We start from the raw sequence: 22,867 nt of genomic DNA, 5'->3' as shown, positions 1-22,867 counted from the left end.
CACACACACACACACACACAAAGTACAATGCAATAATTACATGGGAAGCACAAGTGTACTTCTAAGAACATGTCCCACTGTGAATGTTCATCACTATGCCCTTGTAACTGTTACCTGCCTGCAAGTCACCCTGGTCTCCACCAGTCAACAAATACACAGAGCAAAGCCCCCATGACAGCACCATGGCACTTGGGACTCTAATGCTGTTGATGAAAAGATTCTTGCAACACCACCAAAATGTCCCTTTCACTACATGTTAAAGATCAAAGAAGTGACCATTTAGCCTATGCAACCAAGTCAGGAGGCCGGAGAGGGTGGTGCCTGATTTTGCTGTCTCTATTAAACTTCATAATGTGTACTTCATCTCTAATCCCTCTGTCTTATTTTAGGGGATTTCTGTACATTTTCATGCCCAGTCCATACTGTCAAATGCTTATAGGTTCATAGGTGTGTATTAGACTAATGGTTATGGAGCCTTTACAAGCCTAGCCCATAGGATTACCCTGGCATCATGCCACCCGACCTTAGTTCCCCTCTGTTGAGTACAGCCACTGGAGTGATCCCCAGGGTGAATTTTCTATTTCTCATCCACTCAAGATTTCTCTTGAAGAGGGCCAGTGAGGCCCTCCACTTGACATGCATGAGAAGTCTATTCCATAGCATGGGCAGTCTTTGGGTTATGAACCTGTCCCTCCAGTATGTTCTGTTGATTGTGGTAATGAGGTTGAGGTCTCTGGAGCGTGTGGTGCGGAGGGATTGGGATTTCTTTAGATGAAGCATTTCTAACAGAGCTGGGTCAGACATGGCTTTGTAAGTCAAGCAGTGATCGCCTCTAAGTAGGTGATATGAGACAGAGAATAGTTGGAGTTTGAGTCTGCATATAGGACAAGTATTGAAGGCCCAGGATCCTCTTTGTGAGGTACTTTTGCTGTCTCTCCAGTTGTTGCAGGTGTCTAATGAGGTACATGCTAAATGGGGCATTGTACTCCATGACTGGCCTAATGAGGGAAGAGTAGAGGGAGACAATGACCTCTTTCTTCCTGATTGCAAAACCATTTGTTATGAGATGTGCCACATAGACTTTCTGACCACAGTGGCAATGTGGTGGTCAAGAGAGGTTGCTGTCAACCTGTGTTCCCAGATCTCTTATACCGTCTTCTGTGTTCATTGGACTACCATCGATGTGGTAATTCACAGGAACTGAGTTTTTCCAAAGGGGATGATGACACATTTTTGGCACTGAGCTTAAGGCCATGGTTTCGACACCAGTCGTTGGTTTCAGTAAGGCCTTTCTGAAGGATGTCAACATCACTTGGGGAGTTAATTATGGCTGCCAACTTGCAATCATCTGCAAACCTTGTCAGCCAGAGTCCCTGTCCTGTTGGTCTGAATGTCATAGAAGTAGATAGCAAACAGGAGATGACCCAGGACCGAACCCTGTGGGACTCCACTCATGACTGGTCGGCACTCTGACTTGGAGTCAGCTTCTTTCACACTGTGGGTTTCATCTCCGAGCCAGTTTGCATCCCACCTAGTGATATAGGGGTTGATGCCAAGCTTAGTGAGTTTTTCTATAATTCCTGAGTGGAGAATGGTATCAAATGCATTGGCCAGATCAAGGTAGGCTGTATGAACCACCTTGCCTTCATCCACAGGTCGGGTTACTGACTCAAAGAAGTCGACCAGGTTGAGCAGGCATGATCTACCCTTCACAAAACCAAACTTTGTGGGATCCACAGTTTGGAGATTCCATACATCCTTGTTTATTAGGTCAATGATGATGCGTTCCATAGCTTTGCATATCAGACTAGTCAGGCTAATGGGGCAATAGTTCCCAGGGTCTGTAGTCACTCCTCCTTTGTGGAGAGGGATGACTGTAGCAGTGCACCATTCGGTAGGGACAAAGCCTGAGGTGAGGCTATGATTGAACAGGGCACACAAGTGAGGTTGCCAGTTCACTCTGTAGTTCATGTAGAACACAGCCAGGGATACTGTTAGGTCCCACAGAAGCTGTATTCGTGGCCTTAGACAGTGCTGTTTTAACCTGTGCAGCAGTAATACTGGGTGCCTGGCAATCTACTGGTATTGTGATTGGTCCTTTGGCGGGGGAGAGAGGGGTAAAGTTGGCATTGAATCTGTCAGCCAGTATATTGGCAATATCTGTTGGCTTGGTATAGGAGGTGTCACTGTGCAACAGCTCCGAACAAATCTGGGTATTGCCGTGGAGATTTTTTACATAACTATAGAAGGCCTTGTGGTTGTCTTTACTATCTGCTACTATTCTATTTTCACAGCTAGCTGTAGAGGATTTGATGAGGTATCTCAACTTTTTGTTGAGGCTTCCTTTGTATCTTCTGTAACCACTTCTGCTGACAGTCTAATCATATGTGTTGCAGGCATATTTATGCTAGCGTTACACTGACTTTCACTCTCATTTCTTCTTCTGGAAGGTGTTACCCTACAACACTGATTACCCCCACCCAAACATACGTGCCACATCTCTCATTTTTATCATTCCTCCTACAGCAGTTCATATCCTCCGTTACCTTTATGCTACACCCTAAGATGTCTCCACCTTATCTCTGGGCTTGTGGAAAAACAGTGCCCCAAAACGGGCACAACATTTTAAATGAGGCTTCATCAATGACATACGCATATGATAGGTTTGGCTAGCACAAGAAAAATTATCACTCTGCAGCCTAGTATCCAGGAGTCTGTAAATGTTAATGGACAAAGGTGTCTAAAAATTATTGTGTTCAAGTGGCGTTTACTTTCTTCCCAGCTTCCAAAATTCTACAGGACTACATTCACCCATTCAAAAGAAACTTCCCTGCTGATTGATTATGAATCACCATTTTTATTTCATCTCTTTCCACGTTATGTATTAATTGTTGAGCCTCCTCTTCCTCTAACTTTGGCATATTTAAGTATTCCAAAATATTTAAATTTGTGCCTTTTCTTGTTTTTTTAGTATGGGCATGTTGGTGAAGGGAACAGAGGGGATGAGGAAGTGATGGGTAGGTATGGTGTTAAGCAACGGAATGCAGAAGGTCAGATGGTAGTGGATTTTGCGAAAAGAATGGACATGGGTGTGGTGAATATATATTTTAACAAGGCAGAGGAGCATAGGGTGACATACAAGAGTGGAGGAAGATGCACACAGATGGATTATATCTTATGTAGAAGGGCCAGTCTGAAGGTGACTGGAGACTGTAAAGTGGTGGCAGGGGAAAGTCTAGTTAGGCAGCATAGGATGGTGGTTTGTAGGATGACGCTGGTGATCAAGAAGAGGAGGATGAGTGTGAGGAATGGTGGAAATTGAAAAAGGGTAATTGTGAGGTGATGTTCAGGGAAGAGTTGAGACAGGCACTGCGTGGCAGTGAAGAGTTACCGAACAGCTGGGTAACTACAGCAGAGCTAGTAAGAGAAATGGCTAGAAGGGCGCTTGGTGTGACATCTGGAAAGAGGAAGGAGGACAAGGAGACCTGGGTGGAATGAAGAAGTACAGGAGAGTATACAGAGAAAGAGGTTGGTGAAGTGGGATTGTCAAAGAGATGAAGAAAGTAGACAAGAGTATAAGGAGATGAGGTGCATGGCAAAGAGAGAGGTGGTGAAGGCTAAGGATAAGGCGTATGAAGAGTTGTATAAAAGGTTGGACACTAAGGAGGGAGAAAAGGACCTGTACCGATTGGCTAGACAGAGGGACCGAGCTAGTAAAGATGAGCAGCAGGTAAGGGTGATAAAGAATAATGAGGGAAACATACTCACAAGCGAGGAGAGTGTATTGAGCAGATGGAAAGAGTACTTTGAGGGGTTAATGAATGAAGAGAATGAGAGGGAGAGAAGGTTGGATGATGTATGGATAGTGAATCATGAAGTGCAGTGGATTAGCAAGGAGGAATGAAGGATGTCTATGAAGAGGATGAAGAACGGAAAGTCTGTTGGTCCAGATGACATACCTGTGGAAGCATGGAGGTGTTTAGGTGAAATGGCAGTGAAGTTTTTAACTAGATTGTTTAATGAAATCTTGGTAAGTGAAAGGATGCCTGAGGAATGGAGAAAAAGTGTTTTAGTACCGATTTTTAAGAATAAGGGTGATGTGCAGAGCTGTAGTAACTACAGAGGGATTAAACTGATCAGTCACAGCATGAAGTTATGGGAAAGAGTAGTGGAAGCTAGGTTAAGAAGGGACATGATGATTAGTGATCAGCAGTATGGTTTCATGCCAGGAAAGAGCACTACAGATGCTATGTTTGCTCTGACAGTGTTGATGGAGAAGTACAGAGAAAGTCAGAAGGAGTTGCATTGTGTTTTTGTGGATTCAGAGAAAGCATTTGATAGGGTGCCTAGAGAGGAGTTGTGGTACGGTATGAGGAAGTCGGGAGTGTCAGAGAAGTATGTAAGAGTGGTACAGGATATGTACGAGGGTAGTGGGACAGTGGTGAGGTCTGCGGTGGGAATGACGGATGCGTGGAGGTGGGATTACATCAAGGATCAGCTCTGAGCCCTTTCGTATTTGCAATGGTGATGGACAGGTTGACAGACGAGATCAGACAGGAGTCCCCATGGACTATGATGTTTGCAGATGACATTGTCATCTATAGTGAGTAGGGAACAGGTGGAGGAGACCCTGGAGAGGTGGAGATATGCTCTAGAGAGAAGAGGAATGAAGGTCAGCAGGACTAAGACAGAATATATGTGTGTGAATGAGAGGGAGGATAGAGGAATGGTGAGGATGCAGGGAGTAGAGGTGGCGAAGGTGGATGAGTTTAAGTACTTGGGATCAACAGTTCAGAGTAATGGTGAGTGTGGAAGACAGGTGAAGAAGAGAGTACAGGCAGGATGGAGTGGGTGGAGAAGAGTGTCAGGAGTGATTTGTGACAGATGAGTACCAGTAAGAGTGAAAGGGAAGGTCTACAAGAGGGTAGTGAGACCAGATATGTTATATGGGTTGGAGACAGTGGCACTGACAAAATAGCAGGAGTCAGAGCTTGACGTGGCAGAGTTGAAGATGTTAAGATTTGCACTGGGTGTGATGAGGATGGACAGGATTAGGAATAGGTATATTAGAGAGTCAGCCCAGGTTGGAAGGTTTGGAGACAAAGCCAGAGAGGCAAGATTACATTGGTTTGGACATGTGCTAAGGAGGGATGCAGAGTATATTGGGAAAAAGATGCTAAGGATGAAGCCGCCAGGTAACAGGAAAAGAGGAAGGCCTAAGATAAGGTTTACGGATGTGGTGAGAGGACATGCAGGTGGTTGGTGTGACAGAGCAAGATGCAGAGGACAGGAAGAAATGGAAACAGTTGATCTGCTGTGGCGACCCCTAATGGGAGCAGCCGAAAGAAGAAGAAGCCTTTTCTTGGTTTCTACATGCCTCTGCATTATACACATTTTCATAAAAGTCTGAAATATCTCTAAAGCCTCTACAGAACCTCTAGCTATCTTTCTTGTTATAAGCACCCTAAATTTGGCAGCAACCCATTCTACTTTTTGTTGCCTAAGTCACTGTGCTAGTTTTTCTGCTCAAGTTGTCAAAAAATAGCATTTCTAAATTCATGCATATTATCCAAATACCCCCCCTTATTTTCTCCTTAGCAGTCTGTGGTTCTTCTTGTTCTGACAGATTCCCCTTAATCTGCAATACTTGAATTCTTGTCAGCCCTTCTAAGTAATTCATAATACTGCTTTCCCACATCTTTCTCAGTTATTTCTACCCTATTTTTAAACTTTATTTTCATTTTATCTTACTCATTAGCTATCTCTTCTGAAGAAATATCTCCCCTAATTACTTCCAAATAATTTCCACTACTGAGTCCTTACATTATTATACTTTCAGCAGGTAAGTAGGAAAGTGCCAGTGGGAGACAATTCCCCTAAGAAGAACACTAAGAAGATGCTTGGTTTTACACTAATCATTAATTACCCTGCATCTGCACCTTATTTTTGATGTGTCATCTGAAATAGTTATTGGTTGCTTGTAAAAGCTTTCAATTACACATGCTCCTGTGAAATGTAATTTATATCCAATCTAGCCCAGTTATTATACCTTGAGGAATAACATGTAAATTCTTTACAAAGTTCCTACAACTGAATTCACATCTTCCACACCAAATATCCTTGTATATTTCATCAGAAATGTACCATTTTTGTTATATTCTCACCTTTTAGGTCACTGCGATACATCCTCACAACGGTAAATCAAATTTCTGACTCCATCCATGAATAATATTCCCTGCTGAAAGTGGGTTATTTCTCCCGAAAATTTCCTAAATTCCTTAATAGCATTTTTGTGAAATATAAATACACGCTAGCATAATCCTCCTCCACTGCCAATAGCCCCTTATTATCCACAAATGTACCATTACTGCCTTTCCCCGCTCACTGCTGGAGCCCCACTAACAGTGTTATTACTCTTATTTCACTTGTCTGAAATACTCTGATGAAAGTCCATCTTGAAATCCTTTCTTTTTAAATTCACACACTCATTTCTATTAGTCTCCTTCAACACTGCTATTTGTACTCTATATTTCTTAATAGAATTTAATACTCTGTTTTTGTCCTTACATGTAAGGCTATTTACATTCCAAGATAATACGGACAGAGTAGTCAATATGATGGAAAGCTATTACTCCACCTATTAAATATGACAGTTATTTTGCATGTGTATTTCTAAGATGTAATGGGATCCTATCTCGCCTACATTCATAACTGATGGGCTCGGAGCCGATCCATCGGCTCCGACTCGGCCAACTAGTACACTAGAACGAAGTCTCTTATTGGCTGGGCTACTCCCTATCCCAGGATGCACTACACCTGCTTCCCCAGATCTCGTTTGCCGCTTTACAAGCTGGACGTGGTCTCGACTTGGCTGGAGCTAAGTGGTTTCTTTTACCTTTACTGGTCTTTGACCTTGGGTTTTTTCCTCTGAATATTAATAAAACAGCTGTTTTAACAGCTACTCTCTGTAAATTGTGTTTTTTTTATAACTTTGTGTGTGAAGTGATTACTGGTACTTTATTTTGCTGTCGGGCAAGGCCCGTTTAAGTTAGAGGGCCTTTGCCCTACTTTTGAGAGTTGGTGTTGTTATTATTTTTTCTTCGGGCTAAGCCCGTTTAAATTAGAGGGCTTTGGACCGTTGTTTTTTTTTGTGGTGTTGTGTGTGTTCACTGTGTTCTCTTCTGAGGTAAATCTCCCTCTCAAGAGCTCGTGCCTTGTTTCTCGCGCTCTACAGTTGGCGCAAACCTGGTTATATATATTGCTTGTCATATCCATTCATTATGTCAAAAGAGCAGAAGTCAGGATTCAAGAAATGCACTCGGTGCAATTACAAAATGTCTATTACAGACAGTCATTCGATTTGCGTGTATTGTTTGGGGCCTAAACATCTACAGGAGACATGTAGTGTCTGTCATGCTTTCTCCTCTAGGGTTCTTCAAGAGCGCAAAAATAAACTCATCTTGAAGGGTCTTATTAAGCCCTCTTTTGAAGAAGCTTTAGATCCTCCTGTTACCTCCAAAAAGAAAAGATCGTCGGCTCCGACAAGTCCGTCGGACCCGGCTGCTAAAAACAAAGTCGACCTCTTCTTCCTCGGCTCCACTGACTTCGGGGCCGAGGGTCGAAGGGTCTGCCTCGATACCTCTTTCCTCGGCTCCATTAGTTTCGGAGCCGCAGGTTGGAGTATCGAGAGGCGAATCACCTCCATCGGTTCCAATGGCTTTGGAGCCAGTGGAGGTGTGCAGCTCAGACTCTTCCCCCTCGGCTCCGAAGAAAGCTCCTTCGGCGCCGATAGTGGTCCATGCTGTGGTGGAACCGGCGCTGATAGTGTTGGAGCTTTTTCGGAGCCGGTCCCCTTCTCTCTCAGAGCCGAGAGGAAAGTCTTCTCGTCTGTCTACCTCCTCGAAATCTTCAAAACTTTCTAATTCGGATCTGGATAGGGTGAGACAGAGGCTTTTCCAGTCTCCAGTTTTTGCTCAAATGGTCTCGGCTCCAGCCCAGTTGGCTTTGGAACCGATCCCCCCTCCGAAACATTCGATTCCTCCTCCAACCTCCTCGGAGCCGTTGGAGTCGGTGATGGTGGAGCAATGCGGCCGAGCCGAGACCCCTTCGAGGTCTGTCGGCTCCGACTATGGTTCCTACCCTGTCCTCGGGTTCAGGGTTTGGTACTGGGACTTCCTCAGCCGGGCCCGAGGGGAACACTTTGGGGCTGGGTGCCTCGGTGCCTAGTCTTCCCCTCGGAGCATCGGCTGCCGGAATTCCCAGTGCCATCGTGGCCTCTAGACCAGTGATCTCCATGGAGTCTGGAGGTCCGGCCTTTGAGGCCATGAGGAGCGCGCTGGCCATGCCTTTGCCGGCTCAGCAGGCTTCTGCATCACCGTCCCTAGACCTGGAGACTGGTGCTTCTGTTGTGTTGCAGTCCCCCGGCAGCGGGGCCCCAGGGCCTGAGGATACCCCCATCGGGGGTTCCCTTCTTCCGGGGGGTCCGTCCGAAACTGCTTCGGACGAGCCCCCACGGAAGAAATTGTGCAAGAGGAAGCACGTGGACTCCCAAGATGAGTCTGTTACATCGGATACTGACCTCGATGATGCGGAAGGGTACCCCAAATCATCTTCGGATGATATCTCTTTCTCAGATATCCTGGAGATTCTGAGACAGAGAGGAGATTGGCAGGCCAAAACCCCTTCAGCTGAGGAGTCAGTCTTCCTCAAGGCCTTCGGGACCCAGCCCTCCGCCTCCTGGGTGTCTCCGCCCTTCGATGAACTCCTTGATTTGGTTTCTCGAAGGGCGTGGGAACATCCTGATTCTGTGGAACCGGTGCCTGCGAGACCCAATAAGTTTCTTTCAGCCCCCCCCCCCCAGAAGGAATTTCTGATGAAGGGTGTTCCAGTAGATGCTATGGTGGTGGCTTCTGCCACACAGCAGGACGTGGCAGAGGCTTCAACGTCTGTCCACCCTCCTAATAAGGATTCCAGGAGCATGGATAGGTGCAGGCGTACCCTGTCTTCAGCGGCCTTTACCTTACGGTCGCTGAATTATTTATGTCATTTTACCAGGCTCCAAAGGGACCTCCTTAAAGAGCTAAATGACTCCCTCACTGGTAATCTACCTGAGGCGCTGGCCCCTGCTGTTGGCGCCCAGATGACTATCTTGTTCTCCATCGTGAACTCGTCCATGAGGCTCATTTTATCGCGGCAGTAGGAACAGGCGTTGCCCTCAGGAGACACGCCTGGTTACGCTTGTGTTAATTTGCGGAGGCCTTCAAGTATTCCTTCGCCCCCTTTGATGGGTCATCTTTGTTTGGACCCAAGGTGAAGGACACACTAACTCGGTGCGAGCAGGAGGGCAAGACTTTGACTGCCGTTGGGGCCTGTTTTTCCGCTCCTTCTAGGCCTTACCCCAAGGCCCAGAGAGGAGGGAAAATGTGGTTCAGAAAATCTCAGAAGTCTTTCCCTACTCCACCCAGTGATTCCCCCTCCAGAGGCGGGGGGGGGGAATTCAGGAAGACACCGCCCCAAAGGCGGCAGAGGCCCCCGTAACTCTGGAGACCGCGATTCCTTTCGTGGTTCTTCCTACAACCAGCGTCCCTGAGTTGTTGCCCGACTGTGCAGCTCCGGAGCCAGTCGGGGGTCGGTTTGCGGCGCACCCACAAGCTTGGGAATCCATAACAAGCGATCAGTGGGTGCTTCGCATTATTACCGGAGGCTATCTCATCCCCTTCAACAAGCCCCCCCCCTTCCTTAAGGGAAATCCCGGACGTACCACCCAGTCAGCGGGATCAGGCAGCAATAGAGGTTTCAAAGCTGCAAGAAAAAGGAGCCATCCAGCCCGTCCCCACCGACCAGATCAGATCAGATCAGGAACTTACTCAAGATTATTTTTGGTACCAAAAAAGACAGGGGACTTCAGGCCCATTTTGGACCTCAGTTCATTGAATCGTTTTGTGCAAAAGTCCAAATTCCGACTGGTCACCCTTCAATCCATTCTTCCATTGCTGGAGAAGGATGCATGGATGTGCTCCGTAGATCTCCAGGACGCTTACTATCACATTCTGATAGCTCAAGAGTCCAGGAGACACTTACGCTTCCGCCTCGGAGTCAGTCATTTCCAATTCCGAGCACTGACCTTTGGTCTCACCACAGCCCCCAGGGTGTTCACCAAGTGTCTGGCAGTGGTGACTGCTCACCTGAAGAGTCTAGGATTCCAAGTGTTTCCATATCTAGACGACTGGCTCCTTACTGCCATCTCCGAGCATCTACTATTCCAGGCGCTCAACGCCACGTTCACCTTGGGCCGTTTCTTAGGGATTACGTTCAATTGGCAAAAATCTGTACTACAGCCATCTCAGCGTATTACTTTTATAGGCGCAGACTTAGACACAAAAAGGATGCGCGCCTTCTTACCGGCAGCAAGAATTCAGGTTCTACAAAACCAAGTCAAATCCTGTCTCCCCCTATCAAGAGCTCCTGCCCATCTGATTCTACAACTGTTGGGCTCGATGGCGTCAACCATACTCTTAGTCCCCTTAGCCAGACTTCACATGCGAATTTTGCAATGGCTCCTGTCGGTTCAATGGTCCTATCAGGAACTTCCCTTGAACCATTTAGTCATGATCACGGAGAGTTGCCGTCGGGATCTGCGTTGGTGGCTCCTCCAATCCAATCTCGACCAGGGGCGACCCTTTATTCCTCAACCCCCCCCGTTGCCACTGTGACCACGGACGCCTCCCAGGTAGGGTGGGGGGGTCATTACCTGGACAGGTCGGTCCAAGGCACACGGCAAATCCAGGAAACGCATTTGCATATCAATATCCTGGAGATGAGAGCGGTACTCTTGGTACTGCAAGCTCTCCATCACACTCTCCCGCAAGGTCCGATTGCTATCCAATCCGACAACATGTCGGTGGTTTGGTATATAAACAAGCAAGGTGGAACCAGATCTTACCCACTGTGCAGAGAAGCCATGAGACTTTGGCACTGGGCGGTAGCTACCAACCGCTTTCTAATGGCAACGCACATACCGGGGAAATCCAATGTGATTGCGGACAGATTAAGCAGGACCATTCTCTTACCCCACGAGTGGTCCCTCAACCAGAGAGTGGCTGCGAAAATCTTCACCAAATGGGGCCTCCCTTGTTGTGACCTGTTTGCCAGCCCTCACAATGCGAAGTGCAGAGAGTTCTTCACGCTGTTCCCCTCCCAGGGACAGATTCCCAGGGACGCTCTGACCCACATTTGGCCCCCCGGTCTTCTTTATGCCTTCCCTCCGGTTCCCCTCCTACAGAGGGTGATACAGAAGGCCATTTACCTGGAGAGCGAGATGATTTTGATTGCCCCGCACTGGCCTCGTCAAGTTTGGTTTCCTTTCCTACAGAGGCATGCGGTAGAAGGTCCATGGTTTCTGGACCCGGTGCCAGACCTGTTGACTCATCAGTCAGGACGGCTTCACCCGTCTCTCAGGTCTTTGAAGTTGGCGGCATGGTTACTCCACTTCCATCCTTAGTCCGAGACAATTCCCTTTCTCCGGAGGTGATCCACATATTGTCTTCTTCTCATAAACCTTCCACTGTCAAACTTTATTCCAGCAAATGGAAAAGGTTCGCCTTTTGGGCTCAGAAACGAAGTATAGACCCCCTTACTGTCCCAGTATCGGAGGTTCTGAATTTCTTGGCCTCTCTTTTTCAGTTGGGCTCTTCAGTTTCCACCATTAAGGTTCAGCTAGCGGCTATCTCTAATTTTCATGCTTCCTTTGAACCTTCATTGATGTCTCACAAACTTTGTAAGGCTTTCCTTAAAGGAGCATGGCTCCTTAGGCCTCCAATTATCCCACCCTGTCCCCCCTTGGGACTTGAATATGGTTCTTGCTGCCTTAACTGCCCACCCTTTCGAACCAGCTGCTACCTGCGATTTGAAATTTCTGTCCTGGAAAACGGCTTTTTTAGTGGCCATAACTTCGGCCAGGCGGGTTTCAAAACTTCAAGCTCTTTGTTCTGATCCTCCCTATTTGATTTTTCACAAACATAGAGTGTCCTTGAAATTAAACCCCTCCTTTTTACCAAAGGTAGCCTCTTCTTTTTGTATTCAACAAACTATAGAGCTCCCTGTGTTTTTTCCAGAGTTCTCTAATAACGCAGAATATATCTTGCATCAATTGGACGTCCATAGACAACTGCGTTTTTACTTGAATAGAACCGCTCAGACGCGGAAATCAAATCAACTGTTTGTTTCCTTTGCAATAAACAAATTGGGTCAACCAGTAGCTAAAACCTCCATAGCTAAATGGATTAAAGATTGTATCTCTTTCATTTATACACAGGCTAACAAAGAGCTTCCCTTTCCAGTCAAGGCTCATTCTACCAGGGCAATAGCTACCTCTGTAGCTTTTCACTCCAAATTATCAATAGATGATATTTGTGCTGCGGCTACCTGGACTTCTCCCACTTTCATTTCTCATTACAAATTGGATGTGGTTTCTCGAGGCAGGGCTTCTTTTGGTTCCACAGTTCTCAGGAGTGTTTTCCAATGAGCCACCCGGGATTTATGTGCTAGGGACGCTGTCCCATCAGTTATGAATGTAGGAGAGATAGGATCCCATTACATCTTTTAGTTATGTACTTACCATAACTTCGGATGTATGGGATCCATCTCGCCCATTCATCTCCACCCTCCTTCCCCCTTCCATTCGGATTTAGAGGAGATGTAGTTCCATTTGGAGATCTTCTCTTGAAGAACTTTAGTTGGTGGTAGTGACTACTATTTTTTCTGTGTTTGCATGTATGTATGAAAGCGAACAAACAAGATCTGGGGAAGCAGGTGTAGTGCATCCTGGGATAGGGAGTAGCCCAGCCAATAAGAGACTTCGTTCTAGTTGGCCGAGTCGGAGCCGATGGATCGGCTCCGAGCCCATCAGTTATGAATGTAGGCGAGATGGATCCTATACATCCGAAGTTATGGTAAGTACATAACTAAAAGTTTTGGCTTACATGCACAAACAGATATTTGGTAGGGCTGATCTCTTATGCAACTGCTTCTTCTGATATCCATTTGAACTTAAGTCACATTTTCAAGATTATTTCTTCTTCAATGAAAAAGCTCAATAACTAAATACATTTTCAGAGCCACCCCGTCCCCTTTTAATTTAGAACACACAAATATTTTCAACAAATAAAGTTTAATCTCCCAGCTAAGTGCAAGTGTCCCAAATCAATACCTGCATCCACAGGTTATTAACTAATCTAAAATTAAGATTACCCATAATAAGGTACACTACAGCCTGTGTTCCCACTTTAACTGTCACCTATTAGTTTCTTATATCAGTTCCCCTTCCAGAAGATGAAAAAAAAACAGATTGCATGCTTTCAGTAAACATTAGCTTTCAGCCCCTACTAAAAAAATGCACTGGCTACCTTTAAATAAGTAAACTACATTACCACGGTTACATTAAATGTATTAAATTATTAAAAATGCTGGAGGAGCAGCTACGTATATAACCTATTCACTTTCCACAGTTTCAAACCTTATTTTTCAATGAACTGCTTACCACTGTATCTTCACATGCCAATTACACTGCTCCTCTTCCATTGTTCTCAGTAAAGAATGGTCAGAGCTCTCAAGATTAACTGCTTGTAAGAACAGACAACTTGTCTCCCAGTAAAAGCACACAACAGTGAGAGGCAAAAACAGTAACTCTGAGGGAAACTTAAAAGACTACTGTGTATCTGCAAAGCACACTGCTCAGACTTTCCATGTCCATTAGTCTATACATGCAGACATCTAGTCTCTCACTTGAGGGCATCTGTTAATAGAAGAAATAACTAATAACTCTGCATATGCAACTAACTTATCTTCCAAGCCCTTCATAATTTTTGTCTTATTTTCCAAGCCTATTTCCATACAAAAACTGCCTATAGCTTACACCTAGGACATTAACATGGGCATCCATCCCACATAAGAGGAGAATAATTATCTTAAATCTACATATAATATTAAATACACTTTTATACCCTACCCCAGCAGCCCAAGATCACATTACAGTAACTTTAACTTCCTTCTCTGCTTTTCTTATCCTGTTACAGTGTAAATCTTGTACATCTTGCATCTATAAAAAAAGTACTTGCTTGCTTTAATATCTAACATATACAAGCAGGCACTGACAGGATTCCCCACTTCACATTTAAAATACCCATGGACTGCACACTATACAAAACTGCTTTACAGTATAACATGCAATTTACATCATTCAGTTTTTATATAAATACTAATAAGAATATGTGTTACTCTGTTATTTTGTTTAATGTCTTACATCAATTCTAATAGCATACGATATTGGTAAGACCAAGAGAAAACTAAAGGAAAGGGCTTACGAGCATATATAGTATTAGCAAGGGTAAAAATGAGAATGCAAGGCACTGTAGCAGTCACCCGGGCCATGTCTTTACATTTACGGTGATTGACCAAATAAAGCCCAACATAAAAGGTTCCTTTTAATGTTAGAAAGGCAAGAACTGTTATGGCAGCTACGCCTGGACTCTAGTAGAAAGCCAGGTTTAAATGAAGTGATTTTAATTGCTTGTATATTAAAATTGAGGAGCCTCACTAGATGAATTTTATGTGTTAACACTGAACTAATAATCATTTTCTGTAACTTTCTATGTATAGAATTAATAGTATAAATGTTTAATACAATTTTAGACTAGGTTGTTTGACCCTTTGAGTGGTATTTTCCCCCTCCCACTCCCCTATAATTGAGTTAAGTTGAGAACTGGGGGCTAGGTTGTGTTATTTTATATGTTTATGTATTTGTAATATATAAAAGACCCTTTTTAAGAATACATAGGAGGTTAAATGTGAATATATTTTAGTGGATATATTTTTTTAAAATAGAGTTATGCACAAGTGATGAACCTTAATTAACAGATTGTAAATGATGTATTACATCTGAATGGTCAGATGTTTGAATGGAGGGAAAAGTTTTATGTATTTAAATATGGCACCTGTGTTTTGAACTTTGCCTGAAGAAGTCCAGTGATTCGACCGGACGAAAAGCGCTTTAAGTATATTAAACTCTGTCTGTGGATTTGGAACCTCCTTGGCATTTTTATTTTGTCATTTAGCGCCTATTGGTTTTCTTTTCTTCATTTCATCCACTGACTGTTGTAGTTTTACCAGTCCATCAGAATAGCTAAAGTTTCTTTTGTTTTTCCTGCCTTTTATTTGACTCTACATACGTCTTCAGTGTTTCATTTTATTTTAAAAGCATAATTACTGGAAGCCATCTCCTGTACCAAAGCTGAAACCTGAAATGATGTTTACTGAAGAGCTGCAAATTTCTTCCCATTCAGAGTCTTTCTTCTTTTCAGGTTGATTTTCTCTCAGGTTCTCCAAATTCCTTCTGCTTGCACCCAGGTAGTACAATTACCTGTCGGTAACTGTATTTTGCTCATAGTTTTACATGATTATTTTCAACAGTTTCTGTTTTTGGGAGAGTTCATCTCAACATGTTGATAAGTGTGCAACCATTTTGAAGTCTCTGTTAATCTATGGATCCTAGGAATTTCCTAAAGTCTGTGTAATGCGTCCCACATATTTCTACATAATTCTAGGACATCAAACAGCCCAGCCTAACATATGCAGTCACCATCCATTTATGTATATAAATACATTCTTCCTATACTCGCCAATCATACATTGCCACCGATCATATACTACATAAACACCATAAATATGTTTTGGAGTTATTATGACACCATCAGCTATTGCATTTAAATTGCATTTGGAGGTAGTAATTTTTTTATCAAATTCAGATGTCCTTTTCTGAGCCTTGGTATCTGCTCTGATTTACCTTACAAAGTCACCTTGTGATGATGGTTACTGCTGATGTGACACCCCAACCTGATGAGCAAAATGGAAAAAAACGAGGGTGATAAATGGCTAGACCTTCTTGGATGTAACAATATTCTATATTTTTTTCACTAAATAATCTGAGGAACTTTTCTCCCTAGGCTTCTACTGAAAAAGGGTCTTGCAGGAACCATTCACAGGTTTCCAGTAAATAAATAAAAAATACATACATTACACTGCATGCATTTTAATTAATTTTAATCTTCCACACAGAGAAGTTTCTTACACCGTTTTGTTTTTGGACCCACTATACTTGTTTAGTGGGTTGCTTGGGACTTCGGGGATACCCCCCCCCCATTTTAATTAATTTCATACACCGTACATGGAACAATCTTTGAGCTTAAGCTATATTACCAAACTGATCGGATTACTTGGCGCCATTTAGTATGGATCATGACTGAAAAGGGTCTTTGGATAAGCCCATTTATTCCATCCAGTGTCATTATGGTGTACAGCACCAAACCTGCCAATGCAGTGTAACCATCACTTTGTATAAAATGTACACATTTATATACCTCTCCAATTTTTGAGTTAAATGGTCATCACACCCTTCTTAGGCATACATCAATATTTGTTTTGTGGGAGAAGCAAGTACAAAATGCAAGAAGAAGAGACTACTTAACAAACAAAGAAAACATCAAAATACTGAAAAACATTCACTTAAAGTGATGCCACTTTGTTCTGTCTAGTTACAGAATGTATCAATCAATGTTGTGCAAATTGAAAACTATTATTAAAATGATTTGTACTCACTGTCATGGCTCTTCATGGCGTAAACATCCACCGTAGGATCAAATTCACCAGGTCCAAAGAACCGCGGAGCATTCAGTAAATTGCCAGGACTGTCTGGTGGTGTTCCATATGATCCAATGGGGTTGGTTCCAGTTACATCATTTTCCAAATCCTCCTCTTCCGCTCTGTCCTCCACATCCATCTCCTCCTGCTCTGCTCGATCAACATCGTGAATGCCAACTAGTAAACTGTAGTCCATGATTTTCAGCAGAGCTAAAAACTGTAAGCAGATAAAAAGGTTAATGCATGCAGCAGTCATGCTGTGTGATAAGAGTTTCAGTCTTGCTTTATGCCTCTTTTCTCATACGTCCTGCTGCTCAAACCTCACAGATAAACACTCTGTACCTTTAACTCTGCAGCAACAGACTTGGACCTAACAGCTGTTATTACAACACAAGCCTATCTAACTACTGTTAGACGAAGACCATCTGCAATCAACTGCCTGATATATTAGCTACCAACTGACTATGTTTGTCGGTCACTTCTTAACAAAAACACACTCTCATAATCGATTCTAAACCAGAACTCTAAGAAGCAGCACTCTTAATTTTAAGTTCTCACTGGCAATGTATGTGTAGAAACCCCCCTACAAACAGTTATGTATTACACGCACACACACATCTATATATATATATATATATATATATATACACACATACATACACACACACATGCACACAACATATATATTTACTGCATAATACTCATTTGGTTGACAGGATTTCAGAAAATCTTAAATACAGAAAATATCAACTGTGTATTTGGTGTAATGCAGGAATCTTGAATCCTATGGTGAGTTCTAGTGTATATACTATTCAGTATGGAAAACTTGGATCATTGTTGGTGACCGTCTTGCATAGGAAATCACCAAAGTACAGTTGTGTACACTTACCATAAATGTAGATGTTTGAGTGTATTCACTGTTGTAGTCATTACATTTGGGTAATCTGCAGGCAGGTTGCCCTCAGTCGGCCTGAATAACAAAGTCTTGGGTTCTGTGTCGGCTGCTGTCTCTTCTTCCATGACGTCAGGTCGTCAGGGGTATAAAACATGCAGATGATGCCATTTTAATCAGTTTTTCCTGCCCCAGATGTCAGGTGCCCCCCAAATGGGGAGCAATATATATATATATATATATATATATATATATATATATATATATATATATATATATGCATGTAATTTATAACACAAACAATATACCTCCAACTAAAAGCAAATACACCAAAAAGGCTTTTGAGCATAGTAAAAGAAAGAAGAGGTATAATAAGAGAGAAAAAGGGGGCTGGCGAGTGGGTAACCCAGACTGCAACAGTGAATACACTCGAACATCTACATTTATGGTAAGTGTACACAACTGTACTATGTTCTTCGTGTTTCACTGTTGCAGTCATTACATTTGGGTAGAATCCCAAAGCTATGGTTGGGAGGATGGAATTATACAGCATTAGGAGCAGCGATAAGGCCCTGCAGGACAGCAGTGGCAAAGCCTGCTCTGGATTTAGAGAAGAGAGGTAAATGGTAATGTTTGGTGAACCTATGAACTGAGCTCCAAGTAGCAGCTTCTAGAATGTCTCTGGTAGGAACCCCTCTGAGAAAAGCTGCAGACGTAGATGCAGCCCTGGTGGAACAGGATCTGATCCTCTTGGGGACAGGTTTACCATGGTGCATGTAGCATAAACAAATACAATGGCTTATCCATTTTGAAACCGTCTGCTTTGAAATAGCCTTTCCCTCTGCCCCTGCAGCAAATACCACCAGTAATCGCTTAGATTTTCTTAGGGATTTTGGCCTGTTTAAGTAGAATCTTTGTCGTCTGTGTACATCCAGTGAATGCAGAATCCACTCCTCCTTGTTCTGTGGATTTGGGAAAAAAGTTGGTAGATGAACGGTCTGATTAAGAGCCACACTGGATACCACTTTAGGCATAAAGGATGGATTGGTCCTGAGGGCCACCCTGTCTGGTTAAAAGATAATGAAAGGCTCCACCTGCCATGAGGGCCTGTAGTTCTGAAATCCTTCTAACTGAAGTGACTGCTAAAAGAAAAGCTGTCTTCCAAGAGAGAAATTTTATGTCTGCAGTAGCAGCTGGTTCAAAAGGAGGTAGGGTGAGTTTTTCCAGCACAAACTTGAGGTCCCATGTAGGAGTTGGTACTCTCCTGGGAGGTCTCAAAATTTTGGCCCCTCTGAGGTACTGCTTTAGCAGGGGATGAGAAAAGAGAGGAGGCTCTGTGTTGTAATGAGCCAAAATGGCAGAGGCATGGATTTTTATAGAAGAAAAAGATAGGCCCTTATGAAGCATCTCAATTAAATATTGCAGAATCTGAGGAATATTGGGCATTGCTATGTTTATTCCTTGTGCTTGGTTCCAGGCACAGAATCTTTTCCATTTACCAGCATAAGATTTTCTAGTACTAGGCCTTCTTGCCTCCAAAATGACATCCATCACAGGTTTACTGAGAGATGTGACTGGTGAAATTAGTTGATTAGCCATGCTGCAAGATTCAGAGTTTGGAGCTGAGTGTGCAGAATTTGATAGTTCTGCTGAGACAGTGGTTAAGGTGTCTGAGGCAGGTAACACGGAGGAAGGTGTGACATATTGCGTAGGAGTGGGTACCAGTGTTGGCGAGGCCAGTCTGGAGCAATCAGAATCATTTTCGTTTTTTCCTGTCTGACTTTTAGTAAAACCTTGGAGAGCAGAGGCAGAGGGGGAAAGGCATAGACCGATAGGTTTTTCCAGCTTAAGGATACAGCATCCACTTTCCAAGCTTTGTTGTGATGAATTCTTGTGCAGAATATGTCCAACTGATAGTTTTGGGGAGAGACAAAAAGATCTATGTCTGGGCTCCCCCATGTTCGTGTCAACATGCCAAAGATTCATGGATCCAGTTTCCATTCGTGTGGGTCCATAACATTTCTGCTTAGTTCGTCTGCCAGTGTATTTTGCTATCCTGGCAGGAATTGAGCTTGTAGATGTATTTGGTAAGTCAAGGCTATGTTCCACAAGGCGATGGCTAGTCTGCAAAGGGGGCAGGAGTGGGTACCCCCCTGCTTGTTTATGTACCACATAACTGTGGTGTTGTCCGTCTTTATCAGTAGTTGTCCTGGATGAAGAAAGTTCTTGAAGGCTGTCACAGCATTCTGTACAGCTAGCATTTCTTTCTGGTTGATACATAGGTGCATTTGATTTGGGCTCCATTTGCCCTGAATGCATCTCCCTGCAAGATGGGCCCCCCAAGCATAATCTGATGAGTCTGTAGTCAGGGTTTGGGTGGCAGGGGATGGAATGAATGACAGTCCCTTGTTTTGGTGACAGGCCTCTGCCCACCATAGGAACTCCTGTTGCAGGCAAGGAATGATAGGAATCGTTTCCAGGCTGTGACAATGTTGACTCCATAAGTTTTTTTAGGTACCATTGAAGTTTCCTCATATGTAGTCTTGCATATGGAATTAGTAGAATGCAGGAAGCCATGAACCCCAAGGCCTGCAGAATTTGTCTTGCAGACAGCTGGGTTTTTGTGGCCACTTGTTTGAAGTAGGTCATCAACTGAATTTGTTTGTCTGGCATGAGGTAAGCCATCTGGGCAGTTGTACTCAAGCTTGCACCCAGGAATGTAATTATTTGAGAGGGTACCAGTTGTGATTTCTTTTTGTTTATGGTGTACCCTAGGCATGTTTGGAGCCTTTTTACAAACGCCAGATGCTGTAGAAGAGTGTCCTTGTTTTCTGCCTGAATTAGACAATCATCCAGGTAAGGATAAATTTGAATATTTCTGTCTGCAAAATGCAATTACTGGTGCCAGGCACTTTGTGAAGACCCTGGGCGCAGTAGATAAGCCAAAGGGAAGTGCAGAGAACTGGTAATGTAAATAGCCTGCTTTGAAGCGGAGGTATCTTCTGCAAGATTCCCTGATTGGGATATGCAGGTTAAGCCTCTTAAGTCTAGAGTTACCAACCAGGCATCCTTGCCCAGCATAGGCAGTAACTGTTGTAGAGTCAGCATCTTGAATTTTGGAATGTCCAGGAAAGTATTTAGAATGGATAAGTCCAGAATTGGACTCCATGATTTGTCTTTTCTGGGTACCAGGAAAAGTCTTGAATAAAAACCTTGTCCTTTTTCCTTTTTTGGTACTGGTTGAATAGCCTCCATATCCATGAGGTACATTACTTGTTTCTGGGCCTCTGTCCACTGATTTGGAGGCAGATCTGGCCATCCATTTGGAATTGGCAACGTGTAGAAATGAAATCTGTATCCCTGGGATACTATATTTAAAACCAGCTTGTCCTGGGTAATTAAATGCCAATTTTGTGCATGAAGTGCTAGTTTTCCTCCCAAAGGGGCTGCCAAAATTTAAGTGCTTGGAAATGGCAAAGGAAAGTTATTGAGACTGTTTACCATAGGGGGCTGCCTTGCTACTTCCAGATTTGGAGGTGGATGCACTCCATTGTTTTTAAGTTCCTTGTGACTGAAACCTGGAGCCTTTGGAGTGTCTGGGTTTGACCTGAGCGGCTCTGTTGGATACTGGAATGGACCAATTCTTAGTAGGCCAGTGCCTACTGAACCTGGGTGGCCACACTTGTAGGAAATCTTTTATAGTTTGCATAGATTTAGCTTTGTCTTCCATCTTTTTCAAAACTTATTCTGCCTTATTACCAAATAGACTGTCCTGTTGTAAAGGGGCATCCAACAATTTTGCTTTAACGTGATCAGGCAGATTTTGCTCCTTGAGCCAAGCATGCCTTCTTATAGCAGATCCAGTTACAGCAGCCCTGCAAGAGGCCTCCAAGGAATCAAAACCACATTGCAAAGTATGCTTATCAACTTGTTCAGCTGAATGCAATAAATCCTGTAACTATTTTCCACACAGTCAGAAATCAACATCATTTTCTGTTTCAGTAAGCCCATGACATGCTGTTGACATTTTCTGTTTCAGTAAGCCCATGACATGCTGTTGATATTTAAGCATATGAAATTGACAGTTTAAAGCCCTGATTGCCAAGGTTGCAGACGTGTAAACCTTGCTACCCCATCTATCCAGCACCCTGGAGTCTCTATCAGAAGGGGTAGGATTTTTAGCAGAAGCTTTAACACCATTGGGACCCTGAGAAATTGTTTCAGGGTCAGCAGTAGGGTTTTTAAAAAGAAACTTGTGGGAGTCAGGAATGCTGGAACATCTGTCTGGCTTACTAGGAGCTGAAGGCAGGGAATCCGGAGCTATGCTGGATTCTAAGAAAACATCATCAACAATGTCTAAAACTGGTGGTATAGCCAAAGGCCTATGCTGAGGAAGAAGGAAATCCCTAAGCCTCTTTTTGAATTCTGAGAAATCCTGACTCTCCCAATGAAAATGTTTCCTTAAGATATGCAAAGTTTCTCCGAAAGAAAAATCCTCAGGAGGAGAAGCAGAATGGATGGATTCTTCTGCATTAGAGTCCTCATAAGGTGGAATAAAAAATTCCTGATCAGAAGAGGAATCAGAAGAAAGTACAGTTGTGTACACTTACCATAAATGTAGATGTTAGAGTGTCTTCACTGTTGCAGTCATGACTGTAGGGTTCTCCCCTGCCGGCAGGCAGTCCTCGGTCGGCCAGAATCCCAAAGTCTGGGTCCGGCGTCGGCTGTTCAACCATGCTCCCTGGCGTCAGAGCACCAGGAGTACAAAGCTGACAGCCGACGCCATGTTCTCCAGTTTTTCTTGCCCCAGATGTCAGGAGTTCCAAAATGAGTAAGGGCCCATAACCTTTGCAAATGCACCTCAAAAGAATGGTGAGAAAGGAAACCATACAAAGGTAAAAATAAGAGGGGACAGGAGGGAGGGAAAAGACACTCGAACATCTACATTTATTGTAAGTGTACACAACTGTACTATGTTCATCGTGTTTCACTGTTGCAGTCATGACTGTAGGGTAGAATCCCAAAGCAGAGTGAAAGGGAGGTGGTCATAAAGTAGAAGGGGTGGCTAATAGGCCCTGCAAGACTGTAGAAGCAAAGCCTGCCCTAGACTTAGAGTAGAGAGGTAGATTGTAGTGCTTTGAAAAAGTATGCACTGAACTCCCAAATTGCAGCTTCCAAAATGTCTTTGGTAGGAACTCCCCTGAGAAAGGCAGCTGAAGTGGCAGCAGCTCTGGTGGAATGAGTCCATATACTCCCTGGGATTTGCTTTCCATGGTGTGAATA

General features: G+C 43.7%; 1 protein-coding gene across 1 annotated transcript in view; it reads right to left on the bottom strand.

Moving 5' to 3' along the window:
* The window catches only part of PIP4K2B (phosphatidylinositol-5-phosphate 4-kinase type 2 beta), a 571,177-nt gene that overhangs the window by 56,749 nt on the left and 491,561 nt on the right, over positions 1 to 22,867 (bottom strand). The window contains exon 8 of the mRNA XM_044055292.1: positions 16,651 to 16,909. Coding sequence (XP_043911227.1) covers positions 16,651 to 16,909 — 259 coding nt within the window. The remainder of the gene's footprint in view (positions 1 to 16,650; positions 16,910 to 22,867) is intronic.

This window comes from Protopterus annectens, chromosome 13.part0, assembly GCF_019279795.1.
Source record: "Protopterus annectens isolate FY-2018-M chromosome 13.part0, PAN1.0, whole genome shotgun sequence".
Classification (NCBI taxonomy): Eukaryota; Metazoa; Chordata; order Ceratodontiformes; family Protopteridae; genus Protopterus; species Protopterus annectens.
The sequence above is the reverse complement of the archived record's forward strand: the minus strand, read 5'-3'. Positions and strand labels throughout refer to the sequence as shown.